This window comes from Hemibagrus wyckioides, linkage group LG16 (assembly GCF_019097595.1).
Source record: "Hemibagrus wyckioides isolate EC202008001 linkage group LG16, SWU_Hwy_1.0, whole genome shotgun sequence".
NCBI lineage: Eukaryota > Metazoa > Chordata > Actinopteri > Siluriformes > Bagridae > Hemibagrus > Hemibagrus wyckioides.
This window is the reverse complement of record NC_080725.1, coordinates 8,601,324-8,618,486: the sequence shown is the minus strand read 5'-3', so window position 1 is coordinate 8,618,486 and position 17,163 is coordinate 8,601,324. Positions and strand designations below refer to the sequence as shown.

At 37.8% G+C, this 17,163-nt stretch overlaps 1 protein-coding gene across 1 annotated transcript in view; it reads right to left on the bottom strand.

The window, feature by feature from the left end:
* LOC131367233 (seizure 6-like protein) overlaps window positions 1-17,163 on the bottom strand; it is a 36,304-nt gene that overhangs the window by 2,021 nt on the left and 17,120 nt on the right. The window contains exons 2-15 of the mRNA XM_058412537.1: window positions 16,056-16,421; window positions 14,767-14,906; window positions 13,646-13,841; window positions 13,142-13,327; window positions 11,581-11,752; window positions 10,713-10,882; window positions 10,306-10,500; window positions 8,481-8,619; window positions 8,134-8,330; window positions 1,904-2,098; window positions 1,063-1,254; window positions 781-975; window positions 641-676; window positions 290-404 (exon numbers count right to left, since the gene is read on the bottom strand). Coding sequence (XP_058268520.1) covers window positions 290-404; window positions 641-676; window positions 781-975; window positions 1,063-1,254; window positions 1,904-2,098; window positions 8,134-8,330; window positions 8,481-8,619; window positions 10,306-10,500; window positions 10,713-10,882; window positions 11,581-11,752; window positions 13,142-13,327; window positions 13,646-13,841; window positions 14,767-14,906; window positions 16,056-16,421 — 2,494 coding nt within the window. The remainder of the gene's footprint in view (window positions 1-289; window positions 405-640; window positions 677-780; window positions 976-1,062; window positions 1,255-1,903; window positions 2,099-8,133; window positions 8,331-8,480; window positions 8,620-10,305; window positions 10,501-10,712; window positions 10,883-11,580; window positions 11,753-13,141; window positions 13,328-13,645; window positions 13,842-14,766; window positions 14,907-16,055; window positions 16,422-17,163) is intronic.

The following is a 17,163-nucleotide window of genomic DNA, read 5'->3' as shown; positions in this document are numbered from 1 at the left end:
TTCACAAGATGAGAGGCAAGATCCATGTCAAGTGATTTGATTTTAGACTTTTCCATTCTTAATTCAGCAAAGAGGAGAGGAAAGTGTGTGTGGCTCCAGCAGTGGAGAGGAAAAGCATTCAGGGTCTTGAAGGGATGCTGGTGTGCAGGAAGCTATTGAGAAAGGGGAGCTAGAGTGTAGTTTTTGTCAAGTATTGACAAATTACACCAGTTAGTAATTTTGTAATTTATAATAAGGATATAAGTGAATAGACTGTATTCGTGTCAAGCCTTTAAAGAAGTATGCTAACCTTCTGACATAGATATAGGTGCCTCCAAGAAAGACTGACAGTAACAGTACTAATATGAATATGGCCAGAGCCATGCTTCCACCATCCAGCGAAGACTCTGCCGTAGCCTCTGCCACTAGAGGAGTAGAACACATTAGTAATAGACACATTAGTAATAACTCCCTCAGCTAATTAGATAAATATGACACGATAAATATGTTACACAATTATGACAGAAATAATGCATTTGTTAATGGAGTTGTATGATTATAAAAAGTGGTCATATAAAACTCTTCTAATCTTGGACTAGAAAAAAATGGTCGATGACTAATTAGCTTCATTAGGTTGAAGGAACACAATAACAAGACTTACCTTCTAAAGCGTGGTTGCCAGTGCATTCATGATTAGCTAAAAATGTAAGTATGTAAGTATTAACAATATATTTACTTATATATTTATATTTATATATTTACACACAATTACATATTTTTATTATAAATGACAAGGTTTACCTTTACACTTGGGTAATGGACCACTCCAAAATGAAGGATTCCCCAGTATACATTTGATTGTGATCTCACCGATGAGTTCATAACCCTGATAACACATGAAGTTCAGGGACTCGCCAGGCAAATACAGCCGCTTATACAGAATCTGATAACCATTGTCAGGAAGGCCAGGATTCTCACAGGACACTGACTCTTCCACTAGGAAAACAAGAAAAGAAACTGATCAGATAAAAGAAGAGATATAAATCCTAACAGAATTTTCATAACTGAGTTATTAAAACTCACAGATACAATGTGGCAAGTGAGATGTCCATACTGGAGTACCAGGTTCACGGCCATAGCAAGTTAAAATGGCACCACCCTGCAGTATGTAGCCTAGATTGCAACTGTACTGAATGGTAGCTCCCACCAGCAGTTTGGGATCTGAGAGAGTCCTCAGAGAGTTCTCAACATGACCTGGGTCTGTACAGTACATAACTAGCAGAAAAAGGACAGAGAAGATGGATTTAACCTTCAACATACTGATTTAATAAGAATGCAATTTCTTTTATCCCCAATCAAGCATCCTTAATATTTTCATTATTCTTGGCCATTTAAACTGCTTGTCATTAGCAACAAGCAATATATAGTATGAAGTTACCTGATACTTGATACTAAATTACTCAAACAATTTCATACACATCATACATTCTTATTATATCTCATCAAAAATCTCATTGTTCAAAAGCAATTCAAACCATTTCTCTTATGCACAACATGGATAACAAACAGTATTTTAGTTTTTTGCCTGCATCATTGCATGTTTGGTGTACTTCACCGTACCCAGAACATTGTCTTCTAGTGATATGGGCATTATATAACTGCCAACAATAATTTATTTTACTTTAATCTAATTGTATGTTAGAAAAATATGGCAGACCATTTGTTTGATCTCTTGTGAATGAACTAACAGTGAAACTATACACAGCTGGCCAGGAAATAATCAAGCAGCCAACTGTCCAGTTATTTCTGATCCTCTGAAAATGAATATTGTGGAATGTGATTCCTAATATTAACTGAATATAGAAAAAAAGAAAATTGGAATACTGTACTTTCACAGCCCTGCTCTAACTGGTGCTTAACTCACTTTTTTCACAGAAGGGCGGCTGGGTGCTCCAGCTCAGGTCCAGCTGACAGATGAGGGTCTCTCTGCCCACCAAGTCATAGCCTGGGTCACACTGATAAGTGATACGTGTCCCACGTACCAGTGCGGTGTGTGATGTTGTCTTCCAGCCATTCTGAATCTCAGGCAGGTCCGGGCATGAATCATTATGAGACACCTCTGGTATAAAGATAAAAGAACACTTAGTTACCTAAACATTTAGCTTAATTTCATTGAAAATGATGAGGTACAAAATGATAATTTCGACATCAACCCTTGAGTAATGAGATTAGTAACTTCTTGGGTTTTCCCCTGCTATGGTAATTGGTTAGTATAGTTAACCATAATGATATCATATCGTTAACCATAATGATCAACATGGTTTCATTATTATGGTTTTAATACATTTTTCTTGTTGCTTGTTTTTTTTTCATGGCTTGATATAATAATGGATTTACTTTCTCTAAAATCATGGTAATTTTAAAATTGTAACTTTAGGGGTTATTACCACAGTTAGGGTCCTAATTGAAAAGTTTAAACTACAATTATACTATTGTGATTGTATGAATTGATGTGTATTTATAGTAAGCATATAATAAATAATAATCAAAATAATGGTCAACAGACCATTAAAAAAACCATCAGTTTTATTAATATGAATGATTCAAGTATTTATTTAATTTAATAAAATTGAACATTTTAATTAATTAATTAAAATGATATAAATATATATGGAGAAAAAGAACATTATAGGTTGCTTAGGATGACTATGTAGTCTTCATGCAAAAACAGATATTGCTATGTTCCCTAGGTAACATGCTATCTGATAATCCACCAGCTGCAGAATACGTGAAATACTAAGAAAAAATGTTCCTTACCTGATATTTTGAGTATTTATGTACTGGAGATTCCGAATTAATGGTCTAACTGCAAGTGAATTCTTTTAAACAAATATATAATAATCTGCATGGTGATTTAGCCATTTTCTGTGACTTAAGAGAACACAGTAAGCTCTCTTAGCACTCCAACCAAAACTGAAAATGCATTGATACAATTTGACTGTATTTTGTTAAGAGAAGTGGTTAAAAATTTGTAAGAGTTAATCAATGTGGTCAAATCATAGCTTAATGTAGCAATGTAGCAAATTTGCCCCTAATTTGCTATAGTTTTCAGAGCTTCTTTGGCTGTGCACCTAAAGACTGACCCTGACACACGACTGATTTATGCCATCATGGCTAATTGATGTTGGTTGATTTACACATGTCTGGTAGCACAGATTTGTCCCAGCCACACTTGGCTCTTTTCCAAAGATTGATATATTGGCAGAGGAATGCCCTGCTAGTCTGTCAGTTATATTTGGGCATGGTGGTTCAGTCACATCCCAACTCCAGTCCATGTGGGCATGATGCCAGTCCAATTGCAAATATCAGTAATAGAGAGCATGGTAGGCCTTTCAACCATGCTAGCAGCCCATTTTCACTTGGCCCAAAGGTGGGTAATGTAAAAGAATTAATTGAGGTACGTCCCATGCTTAAAACAACTCAAGGCCCGTCCCATTTTTAAACAATTCAAACGGATCAGATGGATTTATTTTAAAATTCCATAATCTAGGAGCTACAACCAAAAAGGCCTTTTAACATCACTCAGAAGAATATTTTAAAGCTCTGCAGGTAAAAAGGGAACAGAGGAAGTTAGAGATATGATTTTCTGTTTTAAAACTTGCATACAAAGGACAGGACAGAAGAGATGCTTTCTCTCTTTTTGGCACCAGTCAGAAACTTTAGGTCTTCTGATTTTATATAGTAAGGCAATCATGTCATATGTGCTGAGAGATTAAGAAGGATATGGCCTAATACAACATGTGGTAGTCTCTATGCAGACAGGGTTTAAAAGGTAGATGTGATACATTAACTCCAAACAAGATTGATTTATTATCAAAAACTCAGCTATATGCTGTTTACAGAAAATCCAGAAAATCCAAGTGATAAAACAGGTGTCAAGTATATCTCCAAGCTCATGTGTAGGAGAAAAATTGGATTGAATTTGGATGGAAAACAAATTAACACATTAATATTGCAATGAATCAAAATTCTTATTGAGCTACATACAACATCTGACAGAAAAATAAAGGTTGCAACCTGCTGTCCAGGGAGTACTCAAAAACCTACAGTCACTAGAAGAAAGCTCAAGAAGAGGTTTAGAACACATAACGCCACGTCTTTTTGTGACTGTGCCAAGTCTCAGACACAAAATGAAAACCATGGGACATTAAGCAACTGGTCAATGTTTGATGAAGCATATTTCACTTGACATAAGTTGGCAGAATTGACTCTGCTACTTTGAACACATGATCTCATCAGTCTGCAACAAAAGGTTGATCAGATAGAGGGAATGTGCCCATCAATGACAATTTTGCAAAGTCACAGTGTTTTCTGTTGGGGCCATGGTGATTATAAGTGTGATGAGCTATACCAAAAAAGATGCAAATCTTGATCAAACCTCAAAGTCAAAGTCAAAGGGTGAGCATCCAAGCTCTACTCACTGGGAAAGCCAAGCAGTTTGCCACTCAAAAACCAGTTAGAGTGGGTTGGCAAACAAATTCAAATCACAGTCCAAATATGCAGAAAACCAGAAAGACAGAATGAAAAAATGGGAAAACAGGCACAATGTAACAATGAAAGGCTTGATATGTACATAAACCAGTGGCGGACCGTCAGGGCCAGCAAGGCCTTCTCTGCTGGCCTAAACAGCAGTGATCTGAATCACTGACTTTTAATTTAATTTTAATATATTTTTCTATGAATATGTATTAAATTATTCCCAATAGTCTATTCTCTACATTTCATAGCTTTTCTCCTGGTTGCGCTGCTTCCAGTAGTGTATATTTATGATAAGAGTATTTATCCAATCATATTTCAGCTAGTGGCTGACATCATGTGTTGCCCGGCCTTAAGGCCTTCAGAATTAATAGTGCAGGCGCCCGGAGCTTAAAATAAGTGGCAATGAAACTGTTCCATTAACCAATCAGATTTCGAGTTGGCATCACTAGGGCCATCTAGCAGGCATACGATTACGCCAGCAATTTCACGTCTTTTGATTGGATAATTGGAGTAGTCAGAGGCAGCGAACTGCACAAACTAAATAAAATATATATATTTTAACTCACAATGGCTGACAGAGGAGAAGAAATTGATTTGGTTGCGGACATCCTTACAAATGCATTTTCAAGGCGGACTTTTTAAGAAAATCATTTTGATTCTTCAGAATAGTTGGTAAGCTTTTTCAAGAACCATTTATGCTTTGGGGTTTTCTTTTGCACAAAACAAACAGTTTGCCTTCATTCCAGATCCCCGGGGTGGACTGTGTTTTTTTTTTTCTGCAGTGAAAGGAAACTTGTGAGACTGAATTGTGTTCATTTGTTTTTTTTGCTATATGTAATGTAATTTTATTCATGTTCGCTACAAGAGCCTGTGACACAACGCACTATACACTATAGATTATACAGTGTTTCTATATTTGCTGCGTCTCATTTCGGATGCTGCGTCCGTAACCATAACCGTAATAAAATTCACTATTCCTTGTGAGGTGTGAAATACTGTAGCCTAATTTCTTTTTTACTTTGTTATTTAATGGTTGAATAGTATCTATTGCCATGGCATCATAATGATGTTATAGAGGTGGATTAATTCAGGAAGGACACCAGTGAAGGCCTAGGTGTGAAATGCACGGCCCGCCACTGACATAAACTAACAATACTTTGCACAAAGTTATGCGTACATGTGGCTTAAAAAAATTTTTTTGAGTGATTTTTGAGTGATTTGAAGTCCGTAAAAACCCGGAAGTAACCTTGACCGCAACCAGTTCAGTATTCGGGCAGGGGCTCCCTCTGGTGGATTGGGGGGAAAACACCCCTCACAACGAACACCTCCTGGTGTTCTCCTACAAAGGTGTCCTTAGAGTCTTGGTGCAGGTCTGTTTGGGTGTGTTCTGTGGATTTCAGAATAGTGTGAACCAGATAGGCCAGCATGATTTCCGAGTGCAGTTGGGGGTCATTATCAACGTCTTCTGCATTGGGGGCTTTGTGTGCAAATTTTAGGAGTGACACATGGAAGGATGGGGAGATACAGTAGGTGGGAGGGAGTTTAAGTCCGTACGTAACTGGATAAATCTGTTATAGTATCTTGGAGGGCCAAATGAGTTTGCAGCAAGGTAGCTTGAGCATGAGAAATGGAAGGTGAGGCATCGTTGCTAGTCAGCCTGCAGACATTGGTGCCGAATGCCCCTTTGGAGGTGTATGTGGGCGCCTTACCATAACCGTTTGCCTACATCAAATCAAATCATCTTCGGCTGAATCATACGGGTGCTATGATGATGGAGGGGGGTAATATGGATTCGGGGACTAGGGGTTTGTTCATAGGGTCGTGACGGCGGGAGAGGTTGTAGGCCTTACTATTCTTGGTACATGGTCTGTATGTTACTGTAAAGTTAAATTGAAAAACAGCACCCATCTGGCTTGTCAGGGGTTGAGCTGCTTAGCGTTCTTGTTTTCCAAGTTCTTGTGATCAGTTACCACTTGAAACGATACCTTGCCCCCTCCAGCCATTGCCACCACTACTCTAGCACTTTGTTAATGGTTAATTGCTCTCAGTTTCCCACGTTATAGTTGGCCTCTGCAAGCATCAGCTTCCAAGAAAAGAAGGAACAGAAAGAAAGAGCTTGTCTGGATGCATGGACTTCCACCACGAATGTCATGCTGGGGTCAGGATGGGTGACATGAGCTATGCTAGAGTCGTAGGTGTAGTTAAGTGTAGTGAGGGGGGCCACAGAGCTCTAGTTCTGAATATAATGTCAGTAAAAATTGGCGAAGACCAGGAACCATTGGATCTCTTTGATCATGATCATTTCTACCCCCTGCTGACATATCACATACCCTAGAAGGTTATGGTGTCTTGGTGGGAATTTGCACTTTTCTCCCTTGATGTACAGCTGGTGCTGCAACAAACTTGAAGCACAGTGAACACATGACCAGCTCCTTGGCCATTGAGTAGATTACAATATTGTCAGTGTAGATGACACAGATGATACAATGTAGATGAACATTTAATTGACGAAAGCCTGGAACACACAGATGCTTTGGTCAAGCCATACAGCATTACCACTTATTTTTAGTGCCCCCTGTTGGTCTGGAAAGCACTTATCCCCTGCCTTATCTGGATGAGGTTGTATGCACTCCTTAAGTCCAGCTTCGTAAAGATGCGTGCCTCCCAATGCTGTTCCAGGGCTAGAGGGACCAGTGGCACCACAGAGACCAGTGGGTATGGATAGCAGACTATGATGGATAGTCTATGCATGGTCTCAGTCTGCTGTCCTTTTTTTCCCATGAAGGAAAACCATGCAAGAATTGAAAGGGGTTAGACCCTGCTCCTGGAAAGTGCAGTGTTCAGTAGCAGTTTGATGGCACAATCCCAGGGCCGATGTGGGGGCAGCTCAGTCACACCTTTCACACCTTTCTGAAAATGCTAATGGTGCCGCAGGACTCTGGAATTTCCATGGTGGGGGTGAGACAGGGGCATGTGACATGGAGTTGAAAATAGTGACTGAGGTAGAATGGGGACCAGCAGGTGATTTCTTTGTCCAGCCAGGACAGCTGAATGGGTTCGGGTGCCCCAGCTGTGACTTGGAAGTGTTCTTCTCCGTACCTGGAGCTTGGTCAGGTTCAGATGTCCGGGTGTTAATTACACAGGAGGTTATCCAGGCAAATGAATACAGTGATGTACTGGGACAGGGGAATATCCTCATCCTTACACGCCATTTCCACCTGAAGAGCTGGGTGTAGTCCCTCCCAAAACACAGCAAGTAATGCAGTGTTCCAGCTCCTCTGGGCCACCAGCATCATGAACTTGACTATGTAGTCAGCTGCCCTGATATAGCTGCAGAAGCTGCACAGAAATGTCCCTTCCCCATGCATGAAGGAGCTGCATACCTGGCTGATAAGTGAAAAAAATGCTGCACTTGGCAGCAATCTGCTGATCCATTGATTTTTTCCGGGCAGGTTCCACATGACTAGGAGGATGGCCTTGCAGGGTCTGGATGAGGTGGGTGTTAGTGGCCTGGAACGGCCTAATTAACTGTTTAATGTATCAACAAGATCAAAAGAGGCAACAAAATTCAACACAGGGCCCAGGGATGGGAATAATTAATATTTGACCTCTTACCCATATAATTGATGATGAAACCCTCCCCCTTGCCGAAGACCAGGCCAGCTGGATCAGAATGAAAGGTTATGGTAAGATCAGGAGTAGAGGAGGTAAGCTTGAATGGACTGTTTCCTCCCACATATTGGCCCAAGATATGTGCGTTGACCTCATCACCATCCAGAATGGTCAGCATATCACTGTTACTAAGGTTCAGACTGGAGAGAGATAGGCTTTTTAAGGTAGACTGGTTGTATTTAGAGAGCTAAAGCTATTAACTACACAAGGAACTGTACAGGATAATTTTTTTTTCAAAACATGTATGTGTATTAATGTTAATGTTTTAAAGTGATGGTAAATGAACCTACAGCTGCACATCCAGCAGGATACGCTTTTCCTCACCGACATGAATCCTCCAGCTGCAGTCCTCACCTTCACCGTACCAGTCAGGCCAGTTTGGGGATAAGATTAAGCCGCTGGGTCCAGACAGATCTCCCCCACATAAAGCTGCACATATAACACACCAATTAATAACTCATTATACTGTTTGATTTTTCTCTGGTCTTGCTGGTTCTCTGGAAATTCAGTCAGTGTCTTTGTAGGTGGTAACTGATGCCACTAAAAATGAAGGCCAAACAAGCAGCTGTGTTTTCACTTTTTAAGAAGCAACTATAGTTATATCTTTTCAAATATATACATTTTGTGGTATATTCAGAGGTAACTACCAAGCAAAAATATTTCAGAAATTGTTGCAGTATTGTTTGCTTTCAAATGAAATATGATAAAGCTTTAAACAAAAGACATGTCTAAATATAAAAATGGACAAGCATTCAAAACACTAGTTAACTTTATAACTTTATTCCAATTTACTCCACTAGTTAACTTTATTCAAATTTGTTCCCATATTTTTTAGCATAAAAATCAGTAGCTTCGAAACAAATGGTGCCTCATATATATATATATATATATATATATATATATATACACACAGAGAGAGAGAGAGAGAGAGAGAGAGAGAGAGAGTGAGAGATAGATATAAATATCAGGAAAGCTGAAATTCTGATCTTTTGTCTAATATTCATCTTTCGATGTTAAACCTGTAACATGGATAGCAAAAACAATAGATCTGGCCTTGCCTTTACCAAACATATAGCAAATGGCAGAATGTTTATGCCACTGACCATCAGAGGCCAAAGTGTAACTTCAGCACTCGAGTATAGTATACCAATGTGGAATGCCAGTCCTTGAAAAGCAACTCAATAAATGAATGAATGAATAAATTAATTAATTAATTAATTTAATAAATAAATAATTTAAAAAATCTGTGTTCTGGAATAATGGCCATTAAAATGTGCATTGCTCCAGTTTATGCCAATTACTCAGTATGTAACTGGAATCATAAAAAAATGTCATTCCATGAAAAAGGGCAGTTCGGGTCTGGGGGTACTTGGCATCTCTTGATGGCCATACTATTGTCCCAGAGGTTGATAATCATGGACTGAAGAGACTGCTCCAATACAAGCAGTATAATTAGGGATAAAATAAGGATAAAATAGTGCTTAGAGACAATGTCCGTTGTTAAATAAATTGAATAATTATTAGTACTGCCTGCATGTTCCCTGCTCAAGTCAGTGTTGTAGAACTTCACCTGTGCTTAGATATAGCTTGCACATAGTGCTTTCTCCAGTGTAGCCTGTAGACTGAAAGCATCAAGAGCAGATATTTACCCCAGGCTTAGTTAGTTAAAGGATGCACATCAGTTGACAGTTTAAAAACTTCAACACTTTCATTCTTTACATTAAAAGTTCCCTGGTGAAGAGGCTGTGCAGAACAGCCCATTCAGAGCTCATCTACTTTTTCTTCTAATTTTAGCCATCCGTTTGGAGCCTGAAGTAGTACATGTGAAATTCATGGTAAAGGCTAAATTAAATACACTTATGAACACTGCTGATGCTAAACATTGCATAGTCACACAGTTACACAGGTAGTTTAAAAAAGACCAGATGTGTACAAGGCAAGAATTAAACCACATAATGCAAAGCTAAAGATCTGAGTGCATGTGCAAATTTCCTTAAGAAGATAATGTGCCCAAATGTTTGGAAACAGACTGCTGAATCCTAGAAAGCAAATGATATACAAGGAATCAGTCAATTTTATTGTTTTATTCAATATGTTCTTTTTGCATACTTATACCTTTACACAGAGGCTCTGTGTCATTCCAGTAGGGGTCTCGTGTGTTTATGCACTCAATGACAGGAGGGCCTTGCTCCAGAGAATGGCCAGGTTCACAGGAAAACTGTACTATGGCTCCCACACCATAGGTTGGATCTGTGGTGCTAAAGTTTCCATTCTGGATGTATGGCTCATAGCAGTGGCCCTTCTCAAAAGCTGCTTGGATAGAATTACAAAAGCATGGTGTGAATGGCATTGTGAAGGGTTTATGTGTAATTCTGCAAACAGAAAATTTATAGAAAATATTTTTTTAAATAATAATGAAAATATTATCTTTCTAAATAACAAAACTTTGTAACACTTTGTAGTCCAGTTACCAGGGCTGAATAATAATTGATATTTTATATGCATGCATAAAGATAACTAACCCTCATAATGGATACTGAAACCAGTGTTCTGGCTGTTCGGCTTGTCTGTTATAAATTGGATTCTGACTGCTGGGCCCTCACTGATGACTCCCTCAAATGGGAGAGGAACCCCTCGATCAGAGTCAAACAGAACTACAGAGCCTGCATCCAGACCACTCCACAAAACAAGCCTGAAGTAAAAATGAGGGGTAAGATTCAAAAACATACAGTACAGTGCCTCCAGAAAGTGTTCACTTTAGTGATTATTTCTTGTTTTGTTGCAACATATTTTTTGTTCCTTTCGAGCTAACGCTCTACAGAATTAAAATTAAATAAACTAATAAATTAAATGAAATCAAATTAAACATTATTAATAAAAGGGAAATCTAAAAGAAGAAACTTGCTTAATTTATAATTATTAACCCATTTCTTTCTTGAGCATTTAAACTAAATATATTAAACAAGTTATGTCTGTTTTAACTTCACTGTCCAGATATAGCCCACTGCCCGGGTACAGTAACTTAATTCCTGGTGGAAGCATCATGCTCTGGGGTTGCTTTTCAGCAGGAGGAACTGGAAATCTTGTTTCCATCAGGGACAAAAGGGATAGGACCAAATATAAGCAAATATAAGCAAATTGTTGAGTACAATTGGTTCTGTTTCTAGGGTTCCACCAACATTCTACAACTAATTTGGGAGTTGGAGACCTTTTGCATTGGTGAATAGGAGAAAACTCCCACTCTCATCCTGCTTTCATATATTTAAATCTGATGCAGCAACACAGCACAACAACACAAAGACAAAAATAATTACTAGAGAAATTTAGAGGTAATGTAAATATTATATATGGCAAATATACATAAACAGAAACATAGACCCGCTCACTCACCGGTCTGTTGGTCCTAGGATCATCCTCTCCAAATGGAGATGGAGTCGCTGACCACTGGGAGCCTCTAGGGACCAGGAGCAGCTGCGGTCAAGGGTGTTGTTTGAACTCACACGAGGTGATGGTGATAGCACTCTGCCCACGGTGGCGTTTTTTACTGTACCTCCACAGAGGGCTGGACAGGACGATATTTATTTACTTTGAAATGTCTCAAATCTGTCAAAACTGACATTAAAATGCACTTCAAATGTAGTTATTATGTCTCTGTTTCTTTGTATCTGTGTTGGGTCTGTATTACCATTACTATTTACATCACATGTAGTTCCTGTGACATAGTTCCTGTTTTTGTTTTATTTGCTGGGAGTTTCTCACCTGTATCTGCATGTGCAATTATTCTATACTTTTTACCTTTTTGTTTTAAATCAATAATTTTGGGCTGTTATATTTTTCTTATATTTCCTTGAAGAAAGCTTTTGTTTTTTTATCTAAGGCAGCAAAGTGGAGGCCATCCATGTCAGATTTTCCTAAAATCCACAAAGCCCTGAAAAAAGGTATTCAGCATTTTGTCAATCATCCTCTGTAATTAGCAGTTTTATTTGTGGAAAGTGTATATTATATTTATATGTTCTATCTGCTATCTAGCTATCTGATGGAGAAGAGGGCAGCATTAGAAGTACACATCCAGATGCTCTAGAAGTTTAGTGATAAGGAAATTGGCCTCTCTTTCTTTTTTGACTTTAAAGGATTTCATAGTATTTGGTTACGTACTTTACGTACTTTCTTTATGTACCCAGACATAAAGACCCAGAAACAGTGCATAACCTTGAATATTTTATATTTAATAGATTGATTCTTTGATTATTGACTCCATTCTTTCATTTGAAGTTCATGTAAATATTCTTACTATGATTAATACCATTTTTCATTTCAAATATTGCTAAGATATGAAAGATAAGATCTCCATTCACTCCAGAATGCAGCAGACAGAATAGTTCCTAGAACCTGAATATATGACCACATCACTGCAATCCCATCCATACTGCACTGGCTTGTGCATTCTGAATTAATTATAAAATACTACTATTGATCTATAAAGCACTGGATGATCTAATGTCAAAAATGCACAGATATGGAGGGATCACTGGCATAAAATGGTAAGGTAAATTGGGACATTTGGGTGCTCCATTTGGATAGCACCATATGGACAGCCTCAGGATCACCATGAGATTACTGTGGATGATACCATATAGAAACCTTAAAGGTAACTGTGTAAGTTCTTTGGATAGCCTTAGGAATTCAATTGCAATTTCAATTTCAATTATTTTTCCACACATCATCTCAGGGAGAGTTTCCTTTTCCTGTCACCTCTGGCTTGCTGATTAGGGATAAAAATTATTATTATTACTATTAGTAGTAGTAGTAGTAGTGGTGGTGGTAGTAGTAGTACTAGTAGTAGAGGTTTATGAGTGGTAGCAGTAGTAATAATGTTCCCCCCTTAGACAAATAAAAAAACTTATTATTAAGTTTTTTTCTACCTTTGTATGGTTTTTGCACTCTTTCTCACCTTTACAGCTGGGTTCATGCTGGTTCCAGGCAGGCAGAGAGGCATTGAGGCAGGTCAGTATTGTTGCACCCTGCAGATGGTAACCCATGTGACAGGAGAAATGTGCTGTACCTCCTGGGCGCAAATCCAAAACGGATACCTCCCCAAAGTGCGGCCGTCGTGGCAAAGGGCAGCTTAGATGGAACACTACCCAAGAAAGATTTGAATATTGTTTATTTTGTAAAAAGGACACTAAACCTCATATTACCATTTTAATGTTATAACATAAAAGTTGAGAGGAAGTTCAGATATATAGTGGTATGCTTTTGTATCAGTGTTCATATCTATCATATGCACGTTCTAGCATTTCAACACATCTTAAGTGAGTATGACGAAGTTTTGATTAAAAAGTTTCATTGGTAAGATTAAAATTAGGATTAAAACTAATTGTCACACAGTGAGAGAGAATGGATAAATTGCTAATTGGGAAGGCATGAGAAGGTAATGACATTAAATTTTACTCACATTGGTAATGAAGCTGGAACGTGCCCATGCTCCCCTCAGGTAAAGAGCGGTAAAATACAGACATAGTATTGGTTGGGCTGCGGATCACTTGACCCTCCACCAGCAGCGTCTGATTGGCGAGTACCAGCAAAGTGCCATCCTTATCTACCCCTCTGATTGATAGCTGCTCACCATCTGATAGGTTAACACTTTTGACCTATGATGACAGAAATAATTATTCTGTAGTGTTCTGTATTAATTGCACATTCAACAGTTAATAATTCTTTGTAATTTGGGAATAATTATTCTTAACTTTTAACTTCACAAACTTCAATGGTTTAATAAATTCTATAAAAAGTTAGTAAATACCCACATGTAGAGTGAAACAAAAGGTCATTACTCTCAATTCTCAGTAAAAATCTTCCCTCTGTGAGTGAGTATTATCTAGTTGCCAGGGTTGTGTTCTAGCAATCCAATCTTATGTATGCACACAACACACAGACTGATATTTACATGTCAAATGTAGGAGGCTAACAAACATGCATACAAACCCCAGAGGATTAAAGTGTAATTGAAGATTATGTTGTGGTTTGAGGGACTGGCACAGAGAGATCATTTGATGACATGGGATTATAGCTATTTCGCAGATGATATGGGCAGATATCATTAACATCTGTTTGTGTGGCAGCGATTCTTGAGGAAATGCAGAATGCATACATGAACAGTAATTAGAAGCCTGCATTACCAAGATTGACCACTTGAAGTCATAGTCTACCAAATTTCATTACTTTAGCCTCACAGTCAAGAAACATCCATGTTTCAAAGCTTATTCTATATATTCTACAGTAGAAAACATCTTCAAATTTCAGAAATAGTTATCTTGTAACTGGATATAAAATCGCAACTTGTAACTGGATATAAAATTTGGTTAAACACATTTAAATGATTCAACAACAATGAAATCAGACCTTTCTACTAAAGATGTTTCTTTAGTAAACCTGAAAGAGCAATGCTCATGACAAGCTAGTTTTCAGTATACATTAGAATTAGTGTTTTAAAGGAAAATATCTCTAGATGGAAGCAAACAATACAAATAATAATTAACAATAATAAAGTAGACCAGGAGATTTTTTGAAGCATGCCTGCAGTTCCACCCCATAACCTGTATACACAGTCACTGTGTAAGTGCACTGCAGGAAAGCGCCATCTGGAATCGGCAAATCATCTGACGAATCAATGTAGCCCTCGGGGTCAGAGTAATTGATCATACAGCTTGATGCAACTGAGGAAATATGAGGATATTGTAAATTAACATGCAAACAAATAGTGGAGAAGTCTTAGTTATACAGTATTAGAATAAAAATCTAAAAAGAATTGATAATAAGAACAGAAAATGATGCAAATGGAAGACAATGTTGAACCACGCACTAAACAGGTAATGTGATTTTCTGTAAAAATTTCTAATCCATTTATGCCTAGTTAATTTACATGAAATCACTGAGGGCCTCCTGATTAACAATCTCAAATTTGCTTCACACAAATAATATCACTATTCACAAATAATTTCAAAAATCTCAGGCTTATTTCTGAAATAGTTTCAGAGATATTAAATTTTCTGGCTTTTAAAAAGTGGGTCTGTAAAAGCCACTGCTAAAATGTTGTCTTGCATAAAAACAGGTGTATAACAAAATAGTCACTGACTACAATGGATTTGCATCACAACTTGCAAATCGTAGCAAATACTTTGTTATTTTGTTATTTTGTGCCTGTAAAATTGGAGGGAATGTGTAAAAGATGACTGTGGTTACTAAATGATTATTGCAATATAGTTGTTAAAAACCTTTAATTAAAGCTCAAAGTCTACACTTCAATCACAGTTGATTGCTTAACTTCAAATGCAAATTGGCATTGGCACTTGAGAAACTATTTAAAATCCTGTGATTTGTGGTGGATTTACCCAATAAGAAATGAAAAGAACATAAAACTTAATGTAATGTTCTTTTTTCCCCATCACCTTTCAGGAACCACCAGAATTCCACACTCAAACCTGTCCTGATATTTTATCCCACTCACCTGATTCCTACATCTGTTACTGATTGCCCTGGATTGTTCTGGATACTTCTCATTATATTTATCTAATTAAAATTATAATATTGCAAAGACATTTTTGGATATTTGTTTTACTTTGACCTGAGGGTAAAATAAATGCACCAAATCCAAAAGTATTTATACTTTTGTAAATACTTTTCAAGTCTGTTGTAAATTGAAAAATGTGACACTTCTGAATGCAGGGGCACTTAAAATAAATTTGACCATGTGCATAAAACTGGAAAATGGTAAACAGAGCAGAACATTTCTATTTTTTCTTTTTTTTTTGCCTTAACATTTGAATATATCCATATAATAACCTACTCTAAAGGTTTGCACCTACCAGGAGGGAAGTCTGGCTCTGCTTTCATTTCCATTGTTGTGTTGACTAATGAAGTGAGTGGTGGCTTGCTTTCACTAGCAGCTTGTGCAGCTGTGGTAGGATTATTAGTATTAAGTGTAGTAGGGGTTTCAAGAGCTTCTACTGGAGACCAAGTTGGACGTAAAGCTTTGTCAAGCAGCATCTTTCTTACTGGCAGTGTTTCATGATTATGTCCAGAGTCAGTATTCTTCTCAAGCATGGGGAGCAGATCTGTGGGGATTTTCACCCCCTTGTGAGGCCTTATGCGCTTTTGATCTTGGCTTTCTCTAGGAATTGCACCCTGGAACACTGCATGAGAGGTAAGCGGAGTAGTTTGAACAGCCTCATCTATGAGAGAGAGATAGAGAGAGGGAGGGAGAGAGAGAGAGAGAGAGAGTATAGTGGGGGAATGAGGTGATTAACTCAAAAATGCAAATTTCAAATGCCAGTTTCTGTTCTGTCCTATGATTTTTAAGGCACAATAATTCTTTATCTCTGTAATATTGGCTTACAGGGAGCTGTCACAACACACACAGTGGGTAAGTCACTGATTTAGACATAAAATTAATAAAAGCAAGTTTTACCAGTTGTCATTCAGGCTTTCACAGAACTATCTTAGATCTGCTGAAAACTGCTGCAAAGCCAAGATAGCTATAATGACTCTGTTTCTCTCTCACTCTCTCTTGCTCTGATTCAGACCTTCCCACAGCCTTTCCATAGCACAATTGAGCGTGTTGGAGAAATGACACAGAGGCGGAGAAATGCACAGACATGCAAGTTCCCACGCATGCTAATGTTCTATCCTTGGCTCCCTGCATATCAATCCACAGGCTCAAGTGTTACAGAGAGATAGAGAGAGAGAAAAAGTAATAGCTCATATGTTGACTGATCAGAATGAATCAGTCATGATTTTTCATTAATTCAATTCAATTCAATTCAATTCATTTACTGTGAAAAGAGATTGCATCCGTACAGTGGGATGTTTAAAATAACAATTGTACTTCACTAATTATACCTGACAGAATTGTAGGGTATGCCTTTGTATAAAGAGGAATGATATAACATCAGAGTTATATAACAAGTACATAGA